General features: G+C 41.7%; 1 protein-coding gene across 4 annotated transcripts in view; it reads right to left on the bottom strand.

Annotated features, from left to right (window-relative positions):
• The window catches only part of dennd2b (DENN domain containing 2B), a 114450-nt gene that overhangs the window by 57270 nt on the left and 30188 nt on the right, over positions 1-26992 (bottom strand). For 2 of the 4 annotated variants that reach the window (XM_061963966.1, XM_061963965.1), the window contains exons 2-4: positions 11956-12054; positions 4714-5994; positions 3809-3954 (exon numbers count right to left, since the gene is read on the bottom strand). In XM_061963966.1, coding sequence (XP_061819950.1) covers positions 3809-3954; positions 4714-5994; positions 11956-12029 — 1501 coding nt within the window. In that variant the 5' untranslated portion in view covers positions 12030-12054. The remainder of the gene's footprint in view (positions 1-3808; positions 3955-4713; positions 5995-11955; positions 12055-26992) is intronic. The other 2 variants (XM_061963968.1, XM_061963967.1) reach the window with 1 other exon arrangement.

Raw genomic sequence — 26992 nt, forward strand, 5'->3', positions numbered from 1 at the left:
TGTGTTTCTGGGTGTTGTTGATTAATGGCTTTAACTTTGCATAGTAGAGTTTTAACTAGCACTTACAAATGTAGCAACAAACTGTAGTTACTGACAGTGGTTTTCTGAAGTGTTCCTGAGCCCATGTGGTGATATCCTTTACACACTGATGTCACTTTTTGATGCAGTACCGCCTGAGGGATCGAAGGTCGCGGGCATTCAATGTTGGTTTTGGGCCTTGCCGCTCACGTGCAGTGATTTCTCCATATTCTCTGAACCTTTTGATGATATTACGGACCGTAGATGGTGAAATCCCTAAATTCCTTGCAATAGCTCGTTGACAAATGTTGTTCTTAAACTGTTCGACAATTTGCTCACGCATTTGTTCAAAAATTGGTGACACTCGCTCCGTCCTTGTTTGTGAATGACTGAGCATTTCATGGAAGCTGCTTTTATACCCAATCATGGCACCCACCTGTTCCCAATTAACCTGTTCACCTGTGGGATGTTCCAAATAAGTGTTTGATGAGCATTCCTCAACTTTCAGTCTTTGTTGCCACTTGTGCCAGCTTTTTTGAAACATGTTGCAGGCATCAAATTCCAAATGAGCTAATATTTGCAAAAACCAACAAAGTTTACCAGTTGGAACGTTAAGGATCTTGTCTTTGCAGTGTATTCAATTGGATATAGGTTGAAAAGGAGTTGCAAATCATTGTATTCTGTTTTATCTACGATTTACACATCGTGCCAACTTCACTGGTTTTGGATTTTGTATATGAAACCTAAAAGGTGCTGTTAGCAACATCCTCACAGTAACATGTTTTAAATAAAAAATATTAGAACACCACTGGCTAGCTTATGTTATCATTAGTTGGTGTTTACACACGGTCTCGTAAGCACATAGGTGCAAGGAGCGCGTGCACACATACAACGAACAATTTGCAGTCATGTTGTTTTTATGATAAAATATACATTGAATGATAGCTAACGCTGGCTTTCCAAATTGATATCATTAGCCAACAACACTAATGCGCGTTAAAGGGTCACCCATACAAGGAGCCGAGAGAGGGCGGGATATACTGTGTAAAATACATTGGGAAGTTGGCGCCCTCTAGGCATCTGTGTGAATGTTGCAAACAACCCCTATAATGAAAGTGTTCGGATGTTTTTTTTAAAGGCTTTATAGGCAGAATAGAGCAGCTTTCACAGGCTTCATTGTAAGCAGACTTTTGATCCCATTTATTTACTATTTAGAATGCATTAACAAAATTACATCCATCGTCAAGTCTTTTATAATGATTGTGAATTATAGGCCAAAAAAAAAAAAAGTACAGTTACACTTAAACGGGTTTGTTGAACAATTTCCCTTGTGGATCATTAAAGTTTGTCTAAGTCTAAGTTGTTGGCAAGCACACAAGTCATTGTTTTTATGTTGTACAGAACTGTGGTAAGGTAAGATCACTACTATTTGCCACTGTGGCTTTAGCTTTATATCCAAGATGAGACGCTCAAATGTGTGTAGTTAGCTCAAAGTAGAATTACTGCCCCTCTGCGATATATCGGTAGTAGTTCTGCGTCTAGACATGTAAAGTGGTAATAGGAGACAAGATGGACTGGTGCCAATTTGTTTTAAATTTGATACATAGCATCTTTAAAAGGAAGACAAGCAATGTTATCTCACAAAGGAAAAGGAAAATAATACAGCTAGAAAATAGCTGTGTTGGTAAATTCCCGAGGGGAAACGCTATGTACTCAGGATGTCAAACAATGAGTGTGTGTCGAGTGCGTTTACCATTAACCTACAGCCAGAACTGTTAAGTTATTTACACGATTAATTTTTAAACTGGGAAAAAGGTGACGACAAAGGCAAAGTATGGTACTGCTGTGTCACAGAGTAAATTTCGGCCAAGTGGCGGATCAGAATAAGGAAGTCCACCATGACCCCATGCAGAGTAGAAACTCCAATAAAATGAAGCAGCGCTGTAATGAGAGCCTGCTGGGAAAATTATATGTCTGTGAAGCAGCTAATGTACTGCAGGGTACTTATCTACTGCTCTCTAATCCACGGTATAATGCAGAGAGTGGACACACCTCAACTCCACTCTGTGATTGTACATCTATACACAATGGAAGCGCTGGCCAGGGAGAGGCACTGAACAAACTATGATGTCTGTATCACCTTACCTTATGAAATGGACACGCCACACACAGTACAGAACTCCAATTGCCCATTTGGCAGAAGCAGCACACACACAATTTATTTTGTCATTCCTGAACCGATTCTGCCTGGAATGACTGAGTTACAAGTAATAGTTTCGGTGTCTACAAAATAACAGAATTACAGGATAAATACAACTAGTGCAATCCGATTTTGTGTATTTTCCAAACCTTCTGCAAGATGTGTTCGCATGAGTATGAGCAAAAAAGTACGTTGTGACGGTAACGCATTGCTGTGTCACTGAACCCGATCAAGGTTGACATCACAGACGTCTGAATCATAGCATCAGTGTCGTAAAGTGTCTGATTCATCGACCGCTGAACTATTACTTCATTGACACGTGATAAATAAATTGTGCTTGTCTGGCCCACTTTTCTTACCAATGCAACTTTAAGATGGCAGCTTTGGTCACAGTTAACTTGCATTTTAATGTTCACATCAAAACTAGCCACAGACCAAGCTAGCAAAGCCTCTGTGATGCCTAATGTAAGTGTCCTCAAACAAGAGCTGCTTATTGGACCACATATAGTCCTCTTCCAAAAGGGATGAATTGGCCTATAAAACACAACATACAAAGTGGTGATGCAGATCTCTTTTAAAATAGCCCTCCAAATTGGCAAATGGCCACCCTATGCCTCAACGTTTACACAACCTGAAAAACAATAGGACCTTTGTAGGGATTTCAGTGAAAATCAGTCATGCTGTTGTAATACAGCACATCCTCAGCTCAGCTTTAATAAACCGAGCAGTGAGTCAAAAACAACATGAAGAAATAATATAACATTATAGCCGCATATCACAACATTTTGCATGTATTTCAATTTCAATGAGTACTTATCATTCACGTTTCATCATGGGACACAGTATCCATGAACGTCTACGCCAGGCTTTACTCACACTGACACACATTTCCAGCACAGTAAGTATGCCCATGGGGGCTGACAGTGGGAATGGGCAGAAGGCCTGGGGGCATTTGCTAGTGGAAAGGAATTTGGCTTCAACATTCAGCATTTCATGTAATAATGATCTCACAAGTAATGAATCAATGCAGTTTACAGTCAGCTCCTCAACATCCTTACAAAATATCCCTCAACTTTGGTTTTCTTTTCATGGGCAAATGTAAAATCAAGATTATTGATGTGATCTCGGTCTATTGTGAATTTTAGTTTAACCACAAAACATTTCTGGTCTGTTTAACCACACATTGGTAATCATCATCTTAATCATTAAATGGCAACCACATATATGTTTTGTAATGCTCAGGTCATTGAGGGCTCCTCTGTGTTTCACTCTTCCAAGCTGACACATTGGCTTTTCACCACACCTGCAAGGAGCCTACGGTGAAGGTGGCCCATCTGTTCTACGATTTATATCCAGTCAAAAGGACTTTTCTCCAATCAGACTTTTAGAAAACATATATAGTGCATATCATTTCTACAACCATGCAGTTTGTACATCTTACTAATATCTAACAACTTAGGTTGAGAATATTTACGTATATCAAAAACAATACTGTCAATCATGTCCTCACATAGTATCCATTATATATTGTAAGTGCAAAAAAAACATTTAGTGAGATCCTGAGGATCTCCTTTGTGCAATTATGCTTACCAATAATGTCCTCATATGCATTCTCCTCTAAAGTGCTTTTGGAATTGGATTGACTCTGCGTTTCTGTGGTTAGTGTGCCATTCTCTGCAGGTGAGGATGTGTATGACGACAGCAGGCTGGTAGCATCCTCCGACTCATATGATTCTCTAAAAAATAAAAAAGTAAATTAAAATTATCTATGATAAATAGATATTGTAAAAAAAAAAAAGATTTCAGCATCAATCTCGGTACAGTCGTCACAGTTGGCAGACAAGCTTAACATTTAGTACTAACTGCACAAATTCTTCAACAACCCTGAATCAGCACATACTTGGTAAATGCCAGAGGAAATCCCTAATTAGTGGCAAGCAAACATGAGGATGCTTACTTCTATTCATGAGTATTCCTTGCACATTGGTACACACATACACACAGAGGCACAGGAATGTTAAACACAGTCGACAATTTTCATTACAATTTCACTTTAGGGCAATTTGGAAGGCGACACCCTCTCAACTGAGGACATCCAATCCTGAGAGGTGGGGTTAAAAGATGCAAGAGTTGTCCACGGGTGCAAAAACCCACCCTCAGGTAAAAAGGTTGTTAGTATAGGTTGTTTCAATTACATTGACTAATGTTTGTATCTTTAAATAAAGAGTATCTGAGAATAGGTGCACTTTGCTAAAATGTATGGAAAAAGGTAAGTAAAGAGTCAGCAAATTAAAGACAAAACCAAGAGATTTAAAGGTAAGATATATATGCCAAACACCATGGCACAGAATGAAGCAAGGGCATAGCCTTTCATCAAATGCTGTTTACTTTGATGGAAGCTTTCTAAGAATGAAACAAACAGTGTATGATACTTATATTCTAATTTATTGTATGTCAGTGAATAGGAATACAAATGTAAAGGATCCTCATCTCACCTGTTCTGGCCTCGGATGAGAGTGCCGGTCACACACTTTTCCATTCGCGTTGTGCTTGGTGCAGGGGTCGTGGGCAAAGGTGGGGGAGACTCACAGGCTGGAGGTAGTCCATTTGCTGACAATGTGCCTTTCTGATCCCGCTTGGAATCATACTCAAAAGTGCGTTTAGGTTTAGGTAAGGGGTTGACTGGGGGTCCGGCACATGTCTGTTGGCTGAGTGGTTCAGGGCTCTCAGACCTGACTGAACTCACACTAAACCGTTGCCTGAGTTTAGTGAGCTTATCAGGCACCAAAACAACATCTGGTTCAGTAGCCACGGAGCAAACACTGCTGCGCTTGCTGGTGCATGTGCTGTCAAAGTCCTCACCAATCACAAACGATTTTTGTCTCGTCTTGTCTGGAGCATAGCAATTACTTAAATAACGTGGAGGAGGTGGGCTAGGATTCTCCTTCAGGGATTGCTCTATTTTGTGTATCCTGTTAAGGACCGCTGAGGTCTCCTTACGAGCAGACAGGGAGCGGACAAATGTCCCCGAAGATTCCGTCTTGCTTATCCGTTTCTGGAAGCGACCTAAGCCATCTTTGTCAGAAACCCCTTCCTCTTCCTCCGTTTCCGTGTAGGAGCATTCTGAGAAAGCTGTGCTCATTCTGCGAACCCCCTTAAAGTCAAATGTTTTTTCGCTGCAGGGGGATGACAGCAAGCTTGGGCAGCCCTCGCTGCCCCCTATACGCTCTCGTCCTGGCCTTTTATCCAGACACAAGCTCATCCTAGGCAGAGACACCCTTCTGCACTCCCATTCTGAGATCTTCTTGCGGACTGTAGTGGAAAGAACACCCGTTAACAGCCTTGTGGTGGAAAGGGGTCGCTTGTTGCCTTGGTTGGCGCAAGATCCTAGTGAAAGTGTACTCCAACTTAGGGGTTTACCATTAAGTCCCTCACTTGGAGGAGGACAGCCTTGGTTCTCTTTTTGCTCCTGAGAGTTTTGACCTCCCTGACACACCTTGGCTTGATTTTGAGGCTTATAAATGGAAAGACGATTGTCCAGGCAACTGATACTCTTGGACTTTGTAAGACGGGCTTGGGACTCAGTAGGACTTGAAATGGGTGGCCCACTGCTATAAGTTTTGGTTTTGCTGTTCCAGCCAGCACGTACCAAGAATCGCCCGTCAGTCCTTGCGTATCTGCTCTGTTTCATATAGTTATTCCCGTCACCAAGAAGAGGTGGCTGGTTCTGACCCTGGGCGCAGGATAGAACAGGACACGGTGATGAAGACTGACACCTAAAAGAAAAATGTTAAAGAACACTGATTATTTAAATACATATTTACAAGAGCACAGGGCAGAGACCACCAGAAACTGTTAGTTTATTATATGTATCACTGTACTTCTGAGAAACTGAGCAGAAAACTGTTGGGACTGTGGAGAAAGGTTGATGCGTTTACGAAGAGTCCTGAAACTTTGAAATCACAAGTTGTGATCTGTAATGTCCCATTTTAGTCCTGCAGGTGGTCTATTCATCCATTCATCTTCTTCCGCTTATCCGAGGTCGGGTAGCGGTGGCAAGAGCCTAAGCAGAGAAGACCAGACTTCCCTCTCCCGAGCCACTTCGTTCAGCTTCTCCCGGGGAATCCCGAGGCGTTCCCAGGTCAGCCAGGAGACATACTCTTCCCAACGTGTCCTGGGTCTTCCCTATGGCCTTCAGCTCCTTCTTTACCACAACGGATCAATACAGTGTCCGCATGACTGAAGACGCCGCACCGTTCTGCCTGTCAATCTCACGATCCACTCTTCCCTGAACAAAACTCCAAGGTACTTGAACTCCTCCACTTGGGGCAAGATCTCTTTCCCAACCCGGAGATGGCACTCCACCCTTTCGCGGGCGAGAACCATGGACTCGAACTTGGAGGTGCTGATTCTCATGCCAGTCGCTTCACACTCTGCTGCGAAGCGATCCAGTGAGATCTTGGCTAGATGAAACCATCAGGACCACATCATTTGCAAAAAGCAGAGACCTAATTCTGCAGCCACCAAACCGGATCCCCTCAATGCCTTGACTGCGCCTACAAATTCTGTCCATAAAAGTTATGAACAGAATCGGTGACAAAGGGCAGCCTTGGCATAGTCCAACCCTTAGTGGAAATGGGTCCGACTTACTGCCGGTAATGCGGACCAAGCTCTGACACTGATCATACAGGGAGCGGACCGCCACAATAAAACAGTCCGATACCTCATACTCTCTGAGCTGTCCCCACAGGACTTCCCGAGGGACACGGTCGAAGGTCTTCTGCAAGTCCACAAAGCACATGTAGACTGGTTGGGAAAACTCCCATGAACCCTCAAGGGCTCTGCCGAGAGTATAGAGCTGGTCCACAGTTGCACGACCAGGACGAAAACCACACTTCTCCTCCTGAATTCGAGGTTTGACTATCCGACATAGCCTCCTCTCCAGTACACTTGAATAAACCTTACCGGGAAGGCTGAGGAGTGTGATCCCACGTTAGTTGGAACACACCCTCCGGTTCCCATTCTTAAAGAGAGGAACCACCACTGCGGTCTGCCAATCCAGAGGTGCTGGCCCCGGTCCACGCAATGTTGCAGAGCCTTGTCAACCAAGACAGACCCACAGTATCCAGAGCCTTAAGGAACTCCGGGCGGGTCTCATCCACCCCCAGGGCCTTGCCACCGAGGAGCTTTTTAACTACCTCAGGAACCTCAACCCCAGAAATAGGAGAATCCACCACAGATTCCTCAGGCACTGCTTCCTCATAGGAGGACGTGTTGGTGGGATTAAAGACGTCTTCGAAGTATTCCCCCACCAATCCATAATATTCGCTGTCGAGGTCAGTGCACCATCCTCACCCTACACAGTGTCGACAGTGCACTGCTTCCCCTTCCTGAGGCGGCAGATGGTGGTCCAGAACCGCTTGGAAGCTGTCCGGAAGTCATTTTCCATGGCTTCCCCAAACTCCTCCCATGTCCGAGTTTTTGCCTTCACGACCGCCGAAACTGCACACCGCTGGCCTGTTGGTACCTGTCCGCTGCCTCTGGAGTGCCATGAGCCAAAAGGACCCGATAGGACTCTTTCTTCAGCTTGACGGCATCCCTCATCGCTGGTGTCCACCAGCGGGTACTAGGATTACCAACAGGCACCAACCACCTTGAGGCCACAGCTCCAATCGGCCGCCTCGCCAATAGCGATACGGACACATGGTCCACTCAGACTCAACATCCAGCGCCTCCCTCGTGACATGTTCAAAGTTCTTCCGAAGGTGGGAATTGAAACTCTCTCTGACAGGAGACTCTGCTAGACGTTCCCAGCAGACCCTCACAATGCGTTTGGGCCTGCCAGGTCTGTCTGTCCGGCATCCTACCCCACCATCGGAGCCAACTCACCACCAGGTGGTGATCGGTAGAAAGCTCCGACCCTCTCTTCACCCAAGTTTCCAAAACATGACACCGCAAATCCAATGACAACTACAAAGTCTATCATGGAACTGCGGGCTAGGGTGTCCTGGTGCCAAGTGCACATATGGACACCCTTATGTTTGAACATTGTGTTTGTTATGGACAATCTGTGACGAGCACAAAAGTCCAATAACAAAACACCACTCGGGTTCAGATCCGGGCGGCCATTCTTCCCAAACACGCCTCTCCAGGTTTCACTGTCGCTGCCAATATGAGCGTTGAAGTCATCCAGCAGCACAAGGGAATCACCTGAGGGAGCACTTTCCAGTACTCCCTCGAGGGAATCCAAAAAGTGTGGGTGCTCTGAGCTGCTGTTTGGTGCGTAAGCACAAACAACAGTCAGGACCCGTCCCCCCACCCGAAGGCGCAGGAAAGCTACTCTCTTGTCTACTGGGTTAAACTCCAACGTGCAGGCTTTGAGCCGGGGGGGCAACAAGAATAGCCCGTCGCCTCTCACTGCGTGCAACACCAGACCAGAGTGGAAGAGAGTCCAGCCCCTCTCGAGAGAACTGGTTCCAGAGCCCTTGCTGTGCATCGAAGTGAGTCCGACTATATCTAGGCGGAACTTTTTCACCTCTCACACCAGCTCAGGCTCCTTTCCCACCAGCGAGGTGACGTCCCACGTCCCAAGAGCTTGCTTATGTAGCCGAGGATTGGACCGCCAAGTGCCCTGCCTTCGGCTGCCGTCCAGCTCACACTGCACCCGACCTCTATGGCCCCTCCTACGAGTGGTAAGCCCATTGGAGGGGGGACCCACGTTGCCTCTTTGGGCTGTGCCCGGCCGGGCCCCATCGAGACAGGCGCTCGCCATCGTGCCCCACCTACAGGCCTTGCTCCGGAGGAGGGCCCCGTGAAACCGCGTGCGGGCAAGGGAAATCTGAGTCCTTGTTTCTTCATTTCCATTAAGGTCTTCAAAGCTGCTCTTTTGTCTGATCCCTCACCTAGGACCTGTTTGTCTTGGGAGACCCTACCAGGGGACATATAAGCCTCTGGACAACATAGCTCCTAAGATCATTGGGACACGCAAACTCATCTACCACGATAAGGTGGCAGCTCGGAAAGGAGCCTGAAGGAAATGTAAATACTGATCTAACAGCAGATATATTAAACATCATCAAGCTAACACCTTGCACCATGTCTTATATGGAAAGGTGTTGAAGGGTGGTGTCTTTGTAGACAGAGCCACAATAAAATAGAATCGCTTCCCCATTCATTCTCCTGCTACACACTCAAGTTTTGCAGTTTTTCAATAATGTTGACAACAACATTCAATATAAATGCTGCCAATACCAAATCACTTATATGTAACAGTAATAAACCACAGCTGAAAGTCAAATGAGCTACCAACATTATGTCTGGTCATTTTTCGAATAACCACAGCCAACTATTTTGAGGGTGAAATTAAGTTAAGGTTAAGAAAATATCCACTTCGTTACTTGGCGTTATGTATTATTATTATTATTATCATCATTACTATTATTATTATCATTATTATTAATAGTAGTAGTAGTAGTAGTAATACCATTATTATTAACAGTGTGGATTTTTCCAGATAATATTTCAGGACACCTCACACAGTCAAAGTTGTTAAGATTTAGACATCTGTTTTACCTGTCAGGCTCCCTTTCAATCTTGTCTTGTCCAATGCTCTGTGATCCTTGAAGTTAAACGATACTAGATGCTAATCCCAAGATCAGCGCTGATCTGACCATTCTCACATAGCTTCTCACTATGCCTCAGTAGGTTCCCGTAGCAAGACAAACTTTCCCTGTCGACAAGACGCTTTACACTTAATAAAAGTTCAGAAACTTTGTCACGACTTGAAAGCAGGATAAGCACTGCAAATGGGAAGCGTTAGGAGATGTGATGTCACAACTCTGGTAAGAATAACAAGCAACATAGGGGGAGGAAACTGGGAGCTGTGAAACTCTGATCCAATAATGCAGGTTGGGACAAATCTCGCCTCACACCTGTCTGCTCTTCCCTGGTTTTGATCCTCATGCTCCAGGGTGGGAGACTCTTGCAACACACTGAAACCCGCTCACTGCAATAATGATGACTATATCTCATCTTACAGCCTTTAAGCAACCATAAAACGTGAAACAATTAAACTGCCTTGTCATGCAAAATCAACCATGAATTGACCTAGATGATACTAACGTTTGTGTTATGCTTGATGAAGACCTCAATCAGAGCCAACACATGACACGTTGCAATAGAGTCAAAGGGGGACTGTACAAGAATGCATTCTGAATTAAGTTTGACCAATTCTTTGAAACTTTCCAAACAAAACTACGAAACCATGTGTCTACCATGGGAAGCCAGACAAAAGCAGAGGGTAAATAATAACGAGAATGTTTAAGAAGTTACCACAAAAACTCACTCATTCCATAGGCCAGTTTAAATGTAGTTCATTAACTTAATCACAACAAACTACAAGTTTACTGTTTGAGTTGTTAAATATTGACATATTTTCTAATTTCAACGAAAGAATGGGGAGATTTTAGAGCTGTGTCAAAATGGAACCCGCCTTACTTAGCAGCGAAGAACAGTGGACGGAACTGTTTTACAGATACAAAAAAAATTTAAATTAATATGTCACCACTGAAGGGTGGGAAAAAGATGAGAACAATGTGTTGAAGACCATGGAACCAGAAATGGATGCATAACGTAGGCAAATGTTACACATTAAGGGTGGGCAGATCAACTCAGATATCAATAGGTAGAAATATAATTCTGATTGACATACTGTAGCTGAATTTTGTGCGGTTGATATGGTATCAATTCCCTTTCAATGCACTTTTACCCTGTGATTGCCTGGTGGTAAACCCAAGGTGTAGTACCCTGTTCACCCTAATCCAGCCTCGGCCTTGAGCCTGATAAACTGTATAGAACATGGATGGCACACAGTGGACACAGCATCTAGTTAAAATGTGTTTTCATTGTTTACACATGGCTGAACTGAATAACTGCACTGTTTAACATTATTTTAAGATTTTGGTGAGGAAAAGTATGTGACAAATGCTCTGACCAATTCAGAAAAATATTTTTGCTTAAGTAAACTTTAAATGCAATGTGTGTGCAGATTTGGCAACCACATCTTACCGAGCCATATAATTCTATTCAGCGTGGTTTGCCACTTCAAGCAAGCCAAGTTTATAATGCAAGTATATATGGACAGAACAAGGTAAAAAGTTCTGCATTTGATGAAATATTACCTTGTGCATCAACCACCACTGACTCAGTCTGTAATCACACACAGGCCCAGACTCAAACCCACGGCTCCAGCAAGATAAGTGCACTAGCAGTACGATCATCAATTACCAGCATGTAGTATAGCAACTAATGGCAGCGGCTTTGCTAGAACTGTAAACTCCAATAGTAGCACCATTACATTTGACTGAGCAAAAAAAAAAAAAATAGTAATAGTAAAAGTAATATAAACATAAAAACATATCTTCCTGTTCGAAAAATGGGTGGCAGAATGACAGGACAAGCCAGGCAAGATATCCAGTATCACTCCTTAGGTTTGTGTCTTTTGTCAAACAGGCAGCTGGCAGCTCACAGCATTCTAACACAAGCTGCAGCTCGCAAGTTGCATGGGGCCCTAGTTCACAATTCAGGACATTCAGTACTTGGAAGTCTTTCTTAGGATTGACAATTGGAGAAAAACACACATTCATTCCATTACAACCAAAACACAGTTATTAAAAATAAAATCATGAACCATAAGCGGAAAAAGATGCCCGGTACTATCCCAAGGATCACTGACTGACCTGTCGTGGGTGTCCGGGAGTGCTTTACCCTCTCCCGCATGAGGCACAGCCTTTGGACTCTTGTTGGCGGTCATGCTTGCCTGCACACCGCCCACTCACCTGAAGAACAAACAAAATAACATTACTAAAATGATGTAGTGACAAGGCAAAGAACAACAAGAAAGATAGTAGTGGTGGCTGCTGCTCTTTCAAGTAGAGGAAGCTCATTTTCAGCTACTCTGTAAACACAAGTTGAGTCTCCAATAACAGATCAGATATAAAGATGCTATATTTAAACAAAGAAAACATCACTTAGAGGATAATGAATTCTCCATATCAACTCAAAACGAGGGAATGAAACATGAAAAATGCTCTGGCAGTGGTTTATATTTCAAGATTGCTGATTCGATAATTTTGCTGTCAATCAAAAGGGGATTCAGCCTCAGACAGATCATCCAATCATAATGCAGAAGCTCTGCGTCCAGGACAGCCGAGGCCGGGCACATTTTTCATATACTTCCAGAGTTGCTGAGCATCTGATGGGTGGGACAAAGCTGAGCATTTACCAATGATTGTCTAGTTTGGCTCCAGTGGAACAACCCACTCTGTGCTCCCCCATTGAAGTAAATGAACGCTCAACTTTAACACTGTTTAATGCACTGTGACGCTATAACAATGAATGAGAAAAACATTATTGTCAGCTGTTACCCAAGTAGCTGATTCTGAACACAATTAAAATGCATATTTTTTTTATGGATAGATGGATATCTGTGAAGCAGCAGCAGCAGCATTCCACACTATCAAGTCCCTCCCTTTTTGCTCAGACAAGAGGCCATTACTCATGGAAAATCACATTTCCTAATGTATGAGACCCTCTCCAGAAAGCTCAAAAGCCATTACTCTGGAGCATAATAAGGTCAAATGTGGATCCTTAAAAATCAAAAATGGAGGGTGGGAGGGCACTTGGTGGCATGGCATGTTTATAAAAAGTTGCTGTATGAGAAAGCCGGACAATCAGACATGTTGGACCAGTCCTATGGAGACAGATGAAATGAGCGAGGGAGAATTCCTGCTGTCAGTTATTTCCTATGACTGTGGAATCGGCTGAGGATATGGTGCATGGTGTGTCATTACTATTTTTGTGGAACTCACATTAAATCCTGGGTTTAATGCATGATGCTACAGAAAACTGATATCCAAATCCATCCATCATCTTTACCAGCCTCTGCTGACTTCAAGACGACAACACACTGGACTGATTGCCAATCAATCCATCCATCTATTTTCTACCGCTTGTCCCTCTCGGGCCGCAGGGGTGCTGGAGCCTATCCCAACTGCACTCGAGCGGAAGACGGGGTACACCCTGGACAAGTCTCCACCTCATCGCAGAGCCAACACAGATAGACAGACAACATTTACACTCACATTCACACAATAGCGTCAATTTCGTGTTGGCAATCAACCTATCCCCTGGTGCATGTCTTTGGAGATAGGAGGAAGCCAGAGTACCCGGAGAGAACATGTAAGACGAGAATTAAACTCAGGACCTTCTTGCTGTGAGGCACGAGCACTAATCACTGCGACACAGTGCTGCTTGACAGTCAATCGTAGATAATTGAAATAGTCAAAAACGAAAATAGTCCATGAATGATTTGATTGCGAAACAAACTATATGCTGGCTTCACAACAGACACACAATTGATAAATGTAGGTAAAATTGTCAAGGTTAAAAGTACAAAAGTGCAGGTGTGAACTTTCTTATATATTGGCTTGTATTTGTCAATAATTATAAAGATTATATACAAAAATGGTAAGAGCTGGAAAAATTAAGTTACAGACATTTCCAATTATGTCAGCTCTCACACAGTTGTTTTTTGAAGCTTGAAACAATGTTTAAATGACTTTGTTATTTTCAAAGAGCTACAATCAGTGGGTCACAGAGACCCAGGATGGACTTTTCTGTGTAAACAACGAGGCGTTAGCCAAATGACTTCCTGAGCTCTGAGCTCTGATCATATCTCCAAACGCAAAATCCCACACCGTAAACAGCATCTAGTTGGAAATACAACTTCAGTACCTTGCAAAAAAGTTATTTGAATATAGTAGATCACCCCCCGTGACCCTGAAAGGGACAAGCGGTAGAAGATGGGTGGATGGATTTATATCCCCCTATTACATCCTGACTTGTGTTACATGACCACTAATATAATATAATCACTATAATAACAATAATATAACATATAATATAATATAATATTATATAACATATAATATAATATAATATATATAATATATATATATATATATATAATATATAATATATATATATATATATATATATATATATATATATATATATATATATTATATATATATAATATATACATATAATATATATATATATATATATATATATATTATATATATATATTATATAACATATATATATATATATATATAATATATATAATATATATATGTTATATATATATAATATATATAACATATAATATAATATATATAACATATAATATAATATAATAACAATAATATAATATAATCACTAATGACGCTTTTCATCAGCAAACGCCAAAAATAAACAATTGGAGCATTTTAAGATTCTTATTTACAATACCATCCAACAAAATGAACAATTTAAATTGGAATTATAACGACAATGAATCAGACTGGTTTGAAAAGGTAAAAAATATAAGCAAGCCAACACGACAAGCATATTGACAATAAGATAGCACTTTTTAGTTATCCCAATGGACGATTACTTTGTTACCTACAATCCTGCAAAAACCAGGACATCCCAGTGTCCGAACTTCCTCGCATGACTGCAATTGTTAAAGAGTAATACCATTCAATGTCTTAATTTTATTCAGATTACTGTAATGAGAGATAATTAAACTAAGTTTAAACAGGACATTTGTATAGAGAGTTTAGAAATGAAGGCTGTGCTTCTGTTCAGTTTTAGGATCCTGGAAATGCAAGTGGGTTCCAAAACATAAGCATTTGAATGGGGTTGGTGGGTCATAAGCAGCAAAAGAGCAGTGACATAAACACGCACACACATGCATAGGCGCAGCGTAGCCAACAGGCTTGTACAAGATTCCAAATTTAAATAAAACTTACTCTCGGATTCAATACAATTTCATAAATTTGAATTCGGAATTGCAATTCAAATTCGAATTGAAGAATGCAGATTTGAAATTCTATTAAATTTCACTTGATTATTTTGGTGTGTTCCAGAATCATCCTTTTCAGCATTCGAAACATGATTGACATGCCTACATATTTCATAGACATATTGTTCCAATGATCATCATGTGCACATTCATTTCTAATTGCAGCAAATGATTTACATCAGCAACTAAGAGTAAAGGTAGTATCTATGGTAAATGGTTGAAAAATGCTTAAAAATGCTTAATTTACAGAGAAATGCTTTACTTTATCCAAATATTCAAAATGGAGGGAATTTGTGTTTAATTTAAACACAATTATGCCAACTGTCTATTTATAGGATTATTTACAAAAAAATATTGCATTAATCATGTATATACTCAGATTAATCACAACATTTATTTTGACCCTACATTACCTTAATCGCGGATAATTACCTGAAAGGCGGCACAGGTTGTTATACAGTTATGTAGATCAGGTCAATGCATACATAAATGCAAAGACGAGTGAGGAGATTGACTGTTGTGCTCGCTGACAAATTTAACTTTGAAATACACCCCGACTGGACTTAAAATAAAACTGTTAGCAAATTTTGAGTAATTCAAATAAAAAAATAAAAAAATGTTCCTGTATCACAATTCTGACAATATTGCCTTTGTGTCCAAATTTTGGGCTATTATTTTAAGCTAATTTAAATTATACAAGCAAATAATATCCTGTGAATTATCATGATTCATCCAAATTCAAAAAATGTGATTAATCAAATTGAAAACATGTGTCAATTGGATAGTATCACAAAAGTTTAGTATTTAAGACAAAACCTTTGTTAAACGCGACAAATTCTTCCTGTTAGTTTTTCCCTTCTCCTTTCCTTAATTCAATATTCACATTTCAATTCAACATCCTGTGGGGTGGACATAATTCAATATTTCAAATAAATGGAATTGAAATTTAAAATTCAAAATTTTGCACAAGCCTGGGGAGCCATCTGTATTTCTATCACTGTTTGACAGTTCCGTTTCACACAGCCTTTCTTAATAGCAACTCCAGAATAGTCCACTAAATCAAAATTAAGACATGCTTAATTTGGATTGAATTCGACAGTTTATTTACACGATCGCTCCTCCTTATGTTAATTGGAAGGAAAACCCTAAAAAAGTGTATTTTGCCACAGACTGAAAGTGGGACTGTCCATTTATCCACAAAGTATTTCTTCTATGACCTAGGAAGTAGGCTGCTCACTAACAAAGAGCTTTTTTTTTTACCACTTCAGCATTGTTGGGGGTCTACATTCTAAAGAGTGACATTCTGGTTAATAATCTTTAAACTTGCATTAATGGTTGCCCGTTGTGTTTAGAGCCAAAAAGTATTGCATGGATAAGATGGCAAAAAAGGCAGAGTACAAATGCAGAGTATAAAACCAACAATCTTTATTTTAAGTAATTTGTCACTCTGAATAACTCTTATTTCATCATCAACCCAGACAGAATGATCTGCTAGCTGGCTATACTATCTTCAAACAATGAGTGAAAGAGTACATAACAGTGTTAATATCAGGTAGCTCGTTGGTAATGAAGATTTTCCTTACAAAGTGACGTGAATGGGAAAACGCAAAGAAAAAAGTTTCCGTTTTAGCAAGACAACCTCGTTTATGAAAGATTAAAATTCCCCCACTCGCATCATCATAATAACCTATTTTCCTGGTTGTATCATGCTCATGTTTAAAAGTATGGAGAAGGTAATACGTTTTCCCTCAGCAACAAGCTTATTTAGCAAGGAGGACTACAACAGCGTCTTTGTGAAACAATCATATATTACACAAAGAGACTCTTTGTGTTCAACGTGCATCTCTTTGAGAGAGTGATGTGGTAAAAAAAAAAGTCTCATCAGCTTAGAATGTGTGTGTTACACACACTTAATTAAGTTAAATGTCTTTTAAAGGAGAGCCAAGGCGTCCTTGACCCTGTCACGTTTGACAGATCATCTGATATTCAGTTCACCGCCGCCCAACATGCAGAAACGTACTAATATTTTCACACTCCATCAGGCTGCTGCCGTTACATTAACACATTCCAAAGACTGCTTTTATTTGCTGCAAACACATCATCACAAACTAATTATCATATGGTCTTTTAAGGCAAATTGTATGATCTCAAAGACATTCTTAGAGAACTTCACTTCCCTCATTTGTCTTCAACTACTCAATTTTTCAGGTTGGCCTGGTCCTCAATTTCTGCAGATCGGCAACCAGTCTTAAAAACTTTTCAAAGGAAAGTAAGAAACCCTCAACTCTTTCAACCACCCATTAACCCAGTGAGGCCATCAGACTTCATGCTGATCTACACCCACGTTTCAGTATTTCAGTATTACCTTTGTTTCTTTGTGATGCACTGGGACAGGTTAAGGATAGGGACAGGCATAGAATGTATAGTGAATGCATGGATTTTTAGATTTTGGAATTGACTTGCTCACAGGTTTTTCACACTGTATATTATTCAAACCAAAAAATATAACGGACACCACTTGCTATAGCTTAGATTGCCGTTAGTAGTCTAACAGAACACATTTTTAAATGACAATATTTGTCACAAATACTAAGTATACTGATAAAAATCGCTTGTCAATCCAAGGAATTTGTTTTGCGTTCAGGCTTATCACTCACCGCTGTCTGGTACCAGTGTTGCCATAGTTAATTAAAAACAAATAATATCATTAAAGTACTGATTACTACTTTAGAAAGTAACTGACCCACTGATTACTGTATTTTAAAATAACTAAGTTAAATTACAAGTTACTTTATTAGTTACATTTTGTTGCCAGCACAGAGTGCACAACAAACCGTAATACTCTTTAGCTGACAAAAAGTCAAAATAATGTCTGTGTATAAATTACATCAGAGGATTTTTGAACTGGAGCCACCCCAATTCAAACTATAAGCAAATGCCTTTATCAAAATATGCTTTGTTTAAACATTTTTATAAAAACTATAATGTAAACAACATATGTACTGTGCACGGATTAAAAACGTTTTTTTTTTTGCTTTGTTTTTTTAAAATATTTTTTATTAAATCAACATAAAAAACACAATATACACTTACAATTAGTGCACCAACCCCAAAAACCTTCCCTCCCCCTTTACACTCATTCTCACTCATTCACACAAAAGAGTTGTTTCCTCCTGTTATTAATATTCTGGTTCCTACAATATATATCGATACAGTCTGCAAGGGATACAGTACGTGAAGCACACATAACTGTGTGCTGCTGGTCCACTAATAGTAAAAACGTTTTTTTTATACTTTAGCAGAATGAATAATAAGTAGTAAGTAGTAATAATGTAAAAGTACAAGTGCAGCAAAACAATAGAAGCAGACCTCACTGACGGACCCACAAACATGTCTCCTCCTTTCATTACCTGAACATATTCCAACTGAAATCATCACTCTGTCATAGTAGACCATTACGATCTGATCAGGGACTTACTTATTTGGCGGCTCAAACAAATCTAGTCATTGGGGCTTGCCACGTTACAAAAACGACATATAATTTACCATGCGAGCTACACATTACAGGACAATGATTATCACCTATCCCAACTTTTATTGTAATTGAAAAGAATATTAATCAACAAGTAATAACGTGTTAGATTACTCGTTAGTGAAAAACGTGCTCATATTAGGTAAACACGTTATTGGCATCACTGTTTAGTACACACATACAGTACACAAGAGCTTTTGAATTGGATTGATAACAAATATTGACAATAATAATACAAAGCATGGTATCAGTTATGGTCGATACAACAGAGTTATTAGATCTTTTTTTTTTATAATCACAAAATTGCATTTTGTTGTTTTTGTTTACAAACTCAAGAAATAAGAGTCAATAGCAGTTTTTATTTTTTATTTTTTAATTGGTTATTTTGCACTATTGACTTTATTATGAATGTTATATATCATAAAGAGGAATTAGGAAATAATCAAAATAATGATTGATGTTCCACGCCCATCCTGTGTTTTTGTCAGATTGCAGTTGTGATCAAAACTGGAATCATTTCATGATCCTGAAAATGTTAAGTATGAACATTGGTATGGCCAACTCTGCCCCTGAAACTATCGGATCAATACCAAAATGTGAATTATTTACTATATATTTACCCTGCACCATCCAGAGATAAGGCACAGCTGGCGTGTTTATTGAGATTGTAAATGTTATACAAAGATACCGGGATTATGAATCTACACAAGAACCTGGTAATACCTGGTCTTGATATGCAAGTAAAATGGTGCGTAAAAAGGTCCTCCATCCTCCTACCGTATCTACAGCACACATTATACTACTGAGTGTCTGAAACAGAAGTATTCGCCTATTCATAAACATGTGTCTCCAGAGAGCTCGATAATGTCTTTATATATCGATGAGAAACCAACCAGAGCTGTCTTTACTGCTTGTTGCCTATAACCATACTTATATAAGTACTCAAATCGAACATATGTTTTGCCTTTTTATCTCTGTTTTAGCTTTAACAGTGTAGCATATTTTTGTAGTTGCGGCATAGGGAAAAACCCTCTGTGTAACCTAGATATGAGCATGCACAGCTGCAGAGGCAGGCATGTGGAAAACAGGCTTTTATCCATCTGTGCTGCAAGGGGGTCAAAGACTGGGTGTCATCTGACCTCGGAACACAGTCTTTGACATATCCAAGGACATTAAGTGGATAAGATGAATTCTTGCTGTTGTCTGTAAGTCTGAGTTTAACTGGACGACCCAAAATAAATGACGCTGTGCATCAGTTCTGTGGCTGACATTTCCACATTAAAATAAAGAGCAAAGTCAAATGCAACTGAAAAGATTTTTCCATCGATAATTATTTTCTATTGTGATAGGTGCATTCAGACTACAAAGATAGATGGTATTAATGATAGGTAAAACTCAAAGGTTAGTATTACCGTTTCAAATTAAAAAGATCGTAAAATCGTGATTGATAACACTTTGATAAACTCAGACCGGTGACACTGCTCATTTTCTGGAGAAGCAAGCTAGCACTAGCTCGCTAATTAAATTAAATGCTCAAATAAATACAAGACACAATGTCTTTCCCTATTAAGGAAAAACATACCCCAATATAAACTTGTATAAACATATTGCTGTCTGAAAAACTATTCAATTGTGCACATTAACATTGCTGTTTTAACACAGAGTGATCGATTTATACTCAGAGGAATATGACACAGAAGTGTCTACACCAGGAAGTGAAATTGTGCGATGTCACAAAAACCGAAAGTAAGGCGCCCGACACTTGTTTTTCGTTTATTATCAAATACAAAAAAAACACACTGAAACCTTTACAAATCAAAACAGAAGAAGATTAACATATTTAAATCCTCATATAAAAATAATATGGCTCTTAAGAAACCAAATCAATACCTAGTGTTTCTTCTGCCATGAAATTCTATTGTGTTTATTTTAAAGATTAAAAAAAAAAAAACTTGGTTAAACGAATTTTGTGTCTAAGTACTTTATGAGCACATTCAACAATATCGTGATAGCAATGATAATCGTGACATGAAATGTTCGTTTCGTTACATCCTTAGTGTGCATGTTCTGTACCAATACAGATTGTGATATTTTTAGATATCAATGGAGACAATGCCAAATCCACTTTTACGTGAACATTTGAACAATTAAATGAAATCAATGAAATGTATATTTTGAGCTAAGGAGGTTACTAACTGTCTGTAACTATACAAATTGGATTTGGGATTAGAGCAACATCCAATTTGTATCATAGATTACAATAATGTATGACATTTTTTATAACACAATTCCCACAGATTTGGCTATGAATTCAACAGATGCTGTTGCTCACACAAAACAAATGACAACATATCATAGCAATTCCCTGATATGATTCTAATATGCCACTGGACTAAAGGCTTTTTCATAATCTGTTTTAGCTGCTGCAACAAAGCTTCTTTGTCTTTAATTGAGCCTTGGATCTTGACTTAACAAGGACCGATTATTTGAAACTGATATATTTTGGCTGAGAGTAAATAGTTCACCCATCCGGCACAGTGTAAGGTTTGTTGCACCGTGAGGCAGTGAAGAATTGGAGTTCATTTTGTGTGTAGAATGGTAAAGTGGAAGTACTGCATCTGTGGAAAAGTAGCAACTACACAGAGGGACTCTCATTTTGCCAGTCATTATATGTTCTAACCCTCACCTGTGGTCAAGACCTCAGGGAAGTGACCAAAAGAATGAGATTGTGAATCCAAGCAGCTGACAGGAGTTTCCTCTGTATAGTGGGTGGGCTTGCGGATTGGGTGAGAGACATTGAGACATCTGGAAGGAGCTAAACTACTTCTGTTATTCTTCCAGAGAAAAAGGCTCAGGCACCTGATTAAGATTCCTTTTGCTACATGGTGCTAATGTTATAACATGCAATTTCACAACACTAACTTCTGGCTTAGAAAAAACATTACAGGAATTTAAGCTTCACAAGTATCAAATCAGAATCAGAATCAGAATGTTTTCACCTGTCATGTCTGTGTAATCATGTTTTGTTTTAAGTCATGTTTTGTTTAGTTTCTGGCTTTTCACTCCCTTGTCTTGTTTGCATGATTACCCATTAGTTTCACCTGTTCCACGTTTGGACTCATTGTGCACTCTTGTTTGTCACCATAGCAACCATTAGTTTTCACCTGTCACGTCACGCACCTGTTTCACGTTTTGAGTCACGCACCTGTTTTCGTTAATCATGTCTGTGTTATTTAAGCTTTTCATTTTCTGTTGTTCGTCCTGACGACATTCCCGCATTCTTACCCCTGTCACACTCTATGTATCTCTGCGCACTTCATGCCATGTCAAGTAAGTTTTGTTTTGATTCATGCCACAGTTAGTGTTTTGTTTCATTGTTCATAGTTTCTGCCAATGTGCAAGTTTTGTGTTTATAGTCTAGTTTTGTACCTCCGCCCCTGTGCGCGCTTTTCGTTTATTCCTTTTTTGATAGTTTAAATAAATCATGTACCCACCTTCAAGCCTTGACCAGTCCAATTCACTTGCACCTCGGGAGAACAAATCAAGCCATAGTCCAAGTCCTGACAGATGTCGTCAGCAAAAAAGTTTTCCCGCAGATGACATCACGCCGCCGCCTTGTCATGACGTCACCCCACCCACTGGTGATGACATCAGAGACCAAGATTTTTTTTTAAATTCTGTTAACTTTGTCTATCAGCCACCACCAAAGGACTTTTTTGCCAGAATCAGACACTTCCAGAAAAATTTTTCACAGACCCGCTCACTGGGACTATCCTTGCCCCCCAAGACTCAAGCCACGTCCCCGTCACAAAATGTTTCTTTTTTTCCGCCCACACAACCCCAGGTGGGGGAAAAATAAATATTTTTTGGACAATTTAGTGGGGAGGATTCTGCCCCCCTCCTGACCTCCCTCCACCCACCCCTAAAAACGGTTCCCAACCGCGAGGAGCGCGTCTGGCATCCGCTCCTTGAGGGGGGGCTAGGGCTGGGAACTGTACAGGTGGGGTGACTCAGCTTCGCCATGCCAAGCCGCAACCCCCAGCTAGGCCACCTCCACCTGCACCAAAGCTAGCACCTGTAGCTGCTCCACGGCTAGCACCTGTAGCTGCTCCACGGCTAGCACCTGTCGCCGCACCAAGGCTAGCACCAGCTCCACTACGCCAAGACCCTCCACGCCAAGACCAAGACCCTCCACGCCAAGACCAAGACCAAGACCCTCCACGCCAAGTCCAAGACCAAGACCCTCCACGCCAAGTCCAAGACCAAGACCCTCCACGCCAAGTCCAAGACCAAGACCCTCCACGCCAAGTCCAAGACCAAGACCCTCCACGCCAAGTCCCGCCAGTCGCAGCTCCAAGACGCCAAGTGCCGCCAGTCGCAGCTCAACGACGCCAAGTGCCGCCAGTAGCAGCTCCACGACGCCAAGTGCCGCCAGTCGCAGCTCCACGACGCCAAGTGCCGCCAGTCGCAGCTCCACGACACCAAGTGCCGCCAGTCGCAGCTCCACGACGCCAAGTGCCGCCAGTCGCAGCTCCACGACGCCAAGTGCCGCCAGTCGCAGCTCCACAACGCCAAGTGCCGCCAGTCACAGCTCCACGATGCCAAGACCCAAGCCAAGACCTAGACCAAGACCCGCCATGCCAAGACCAAGACCAAGACCCGCCATGCCAAGACCAAGACCAAGACCCGCCATGCCAAGACCAAGACCCGCCATGCCAAGACCAAGACTCGCCATGCCAAGACCAAGACCCGCCATGCCAAGACCAAGACCCGCCATGCCAAGACCAAGACCCGCCATGCCAAGACCAAGACCAAGACCCGCCATGCCAAGACCAAGACCAAGACCCGCCATGCCAAGACCAAGACCAAGACCCGCCATGCCAAGACCAAGACCAAGACCCGCCATGCCAAGACCCGCCATGCCAAGACCAAGACCCACGCCGAGCTTCGCCGCCTGACGCGCCACGCCGAGCTTCGCCGCCTGACGCGCCACGCCGAGCTTCGCTGCCTGACGCGCCACGCCGAGCTTCGCCGCGTGACTCACCACGCCGAGCTTCCACGCCTGCCACGATGACTACGCGCCTTCCTCCTCGTCGGCCACGGATATGGCCGCTACCTGGTCGCCCGCCACGCCAAGTGCAACCACCTCCCAGTCGGCCACGAATGTGGCCATTCCCTGGGCGCCCGCCTCGCCTGCTGCAGCGGCGTTCCACTCGCCGCCGCCACCTAACTCTGCCCCGGTGGATACGGGGACACGTGGTCTGGCGACTAAGGCTGCAGCTAACGATTATTTTTCTATCGATTAATCTATAGATTATTTTTTCGATTAATCGGTTAATCTATAGATTATTTTTTTCGATTAATCTATAGATTATTTTTCCTTTTACCGATTATTTTTTTTATTTAAAATGAAGATGAAAAAATAAATGTTGGCCAGTTTTTTCAAAAGGCATGACTTTTATTTACAAAAAAAAAAAGTATGGCCACTCAGTCAACATTGACAACAACATGACAAAATATTCTGTAACAATGTAAACGTTTAAAACTTTTAACATTTAACAAAATTAAAAGTAGCTTATTTGCTTTTTAATGTGCAAATATAAAAGTAAACATCCAGTGCAAATCTTAATATTCTGCAATAGTATAAGCATTTCAAAAGTAAAAGTATTGCTTATTTTGCTTTAAAATGTGCAAAAATAAAGATAAACATCCAATACAGAAAAGTGCAAAAGGAAATATTCTGTAACAGTGTAAACATTTCAACAAAAGTAAAAGTATTGCTTATTTTGCTTAATAACACAACAATGATAGTATGATTAAAGTGAAAGTTAATTGTTGGTTTGTACATAGTATATGTAACTGTTAATGTTGTAAAAGGTATTTGCACAACTAGTTAACGTTAGCGTTAAAGAGGAGCGCGTCTTTGTAAACACTGAACAGGCACGCCAAACGCGCCTCTCAGAGCGAAACAGTGTTTTAGTTTATGAATTTACAACGCAGATACAAATGACACATTCATGTTTTTGTGTAATGATGACAACGTATACTCACGCGGACGATTGACTAGTTGATGGTGATGGCAAGAACGCTGTCGGGTGTTTTCTTTTCAAATGTTCCTTCATAGCCGTTGTGCTGCTATGATAGGCCATTTCCGCTCGACACATTTAGTGTGCATACAACAACTGTCAAGTGTTTTTCTTTTTTCGCTGTGCTTATCCCACACTTGAAGGGATGTACCAATGCTGAATGTGGCTTCTGGATTTCACTCAAAAGACCAGACCAATGTTACTTATTCCTTTTATTTTCCTTTAGTTTGCAACAGTTTTTCCAACGAAGAAACAGCTTCTTTTTTCTTCTTTAGTCTTTTTAGCAGTCTTTAGCAGTGTTAGTAGACTTTAGTTTCTTTAGCTGTCATTAGCTGTCTTTAGTAGCCTTTAGTAGCCTTTAGCTTCTTTAGTAGGTGAAAAACCTTTAAGGACAAAACACCACAAGATTAACATGCTGTAAAAAATCAATCAATTATCAATACCATAATTTACAATTATTAATTAGGCTATCAAACTCTTAACCATTAAACAAGTGCAAGAAAATGGACACATCTTTTCCCTTTAAGTTAAAACAGATTTTAAATAAATTGTCTCAACATAAATGCACCAAGATACATATAAAAAAATTAAAAAAAATAAAAATAAAAAAAAAAATAAAAAAAATCCAAGATGGCGGCGCGCACAGACGCAGCGGCTTACGGCTCTCCATTTCAGTGCTCTTTCTTCCTTCTTTTCTTCATGTTTTTTTTCCTTTTGTGCACCACCTGTACTGCAAACACCCGGTACACCCGCCAGTCACTCTTGGATATCGGTAACTCGCACCAGATATCTGTTTCGAGCGACTTTCACCACGAGCACAACATCCCAGATGACATAGCGAGAGCACAGGGCTCTCCGTGGTTTGTTGTCGGGTCTGGGAGACGGCGCAGACGGAGGAGGGAGAGGAAGCAGAAGCGTGGCCGCAGGTCCGGCGTCTTGCTCAGGCTTAGGAAACAACCCCACAAGCCACCTCTACCGAGCCTGTTCCTCTCTAATGCCAGATCCCTTGTACAGAAGATGGACGACCTGGAGTTACAACTTGCTGGAAACCGCTATGTTCGGGACTGTTGTGCTATGATTATCACCGAAACCTGGCTTCACCCGGAAATACCCGATGCTAGCATGCAGCTAGCCGGACGCCCTCTGCTCCGCCGGGACAGAACTAAGGACTCCGGTAAGAGCAGAGGAGGGGGGCTCTGTATCTACGTGCATGAGAACTGGTGCAACAACGGGACAATCACTGAACAGCACTGTTGCCCGGACGTGGAGTACATGTCTGTTAGATGTCGGCCTTTTTTTCTCCCGAGAGAGCTGTCTGTTGTTATCATCACGGCTGTGTATATTCCACCGGACGCCAAAGTAAACACAGCGCTCTCTCTTCTGCTGAACACCGTCAACGAACAGCAGCGGGCCCACCCCGACGGTGTTCATATCATAGCAGGGGATTTTAATAAGGCCAATCTGAAGACTGTACTCCCTAAGTTCTACCAGCACGTGAAGTGTTCTACAAGGGGCAAGAACACCCTGGACCACGTGTACACCAACATAAAGCACGCGTACAGAGCTACACCCCTCCCCCAGCTTGGACAGTCAGACCATCTTTCCCTCCTGCTCTCTCCTACCTACACCCCCATCAGACACCAGGCCAGGCCTATCACAAAGACTGTTATGACCTGGCCTGACGATGCACTCCCCAAACTTCAGGACTGCTTCCAACACACAGACTGGGACCTCTTCCAACAACAGGAGCTGGAGACAGCCACAGGAACGGTGCTGGACTACATAAAGTTCTGCATCGGGAATGTGACTGTGGAAAAACCCATCCGGGTTTACCCCAACAAGAAACCCTGGATGACCAGCCAGGTCCGCACACTCCTCAGGGCCCGCGACGCAGCCTTCAGGTCAGGGGACAGGGCACTGTACAGTGTTGCTAGAGCCGACCTGAAGAGAGGGATTAAAAAAGCAAAGGCGGACCACAGGAGGTGCATAGAGTCCCATCTGTCCAGCAAAAACTCACGGGAGGTGTGGCGGGGCATTCATGACATCACGAACTTCAGAGGCTGCAATATGACAACTGCGGATCAGAGTGCGACACTGGCAGAGGAGCTTAACTGTTTCTTTGCCCGTTTCGAAACCCCCCAGCGACACTCATCTGCTCCAGCCCTGCCCCCGCCCCCACCGGGCTCCGGCGCCACTCCACTCACTGTACAGGAGCACAGTGTCAGACGAGTGCTCCTGGCTGTGAACCC

Source organism: Nerophis lumbriciformis, linkage group LG06, assembly GCF_033978685.3.
Source record: "Nerophis lumbriciformis linkage group LG06, RoL_Nlum_v2.1, whole genome shotgun sequence".
Lineage (NCBI taxonomy): Eukaryota > Metazoa > Chordata > Actinopteri > Syngnathiformes > Syngnathidae > Nerophis > Nerophis lumbriciformis.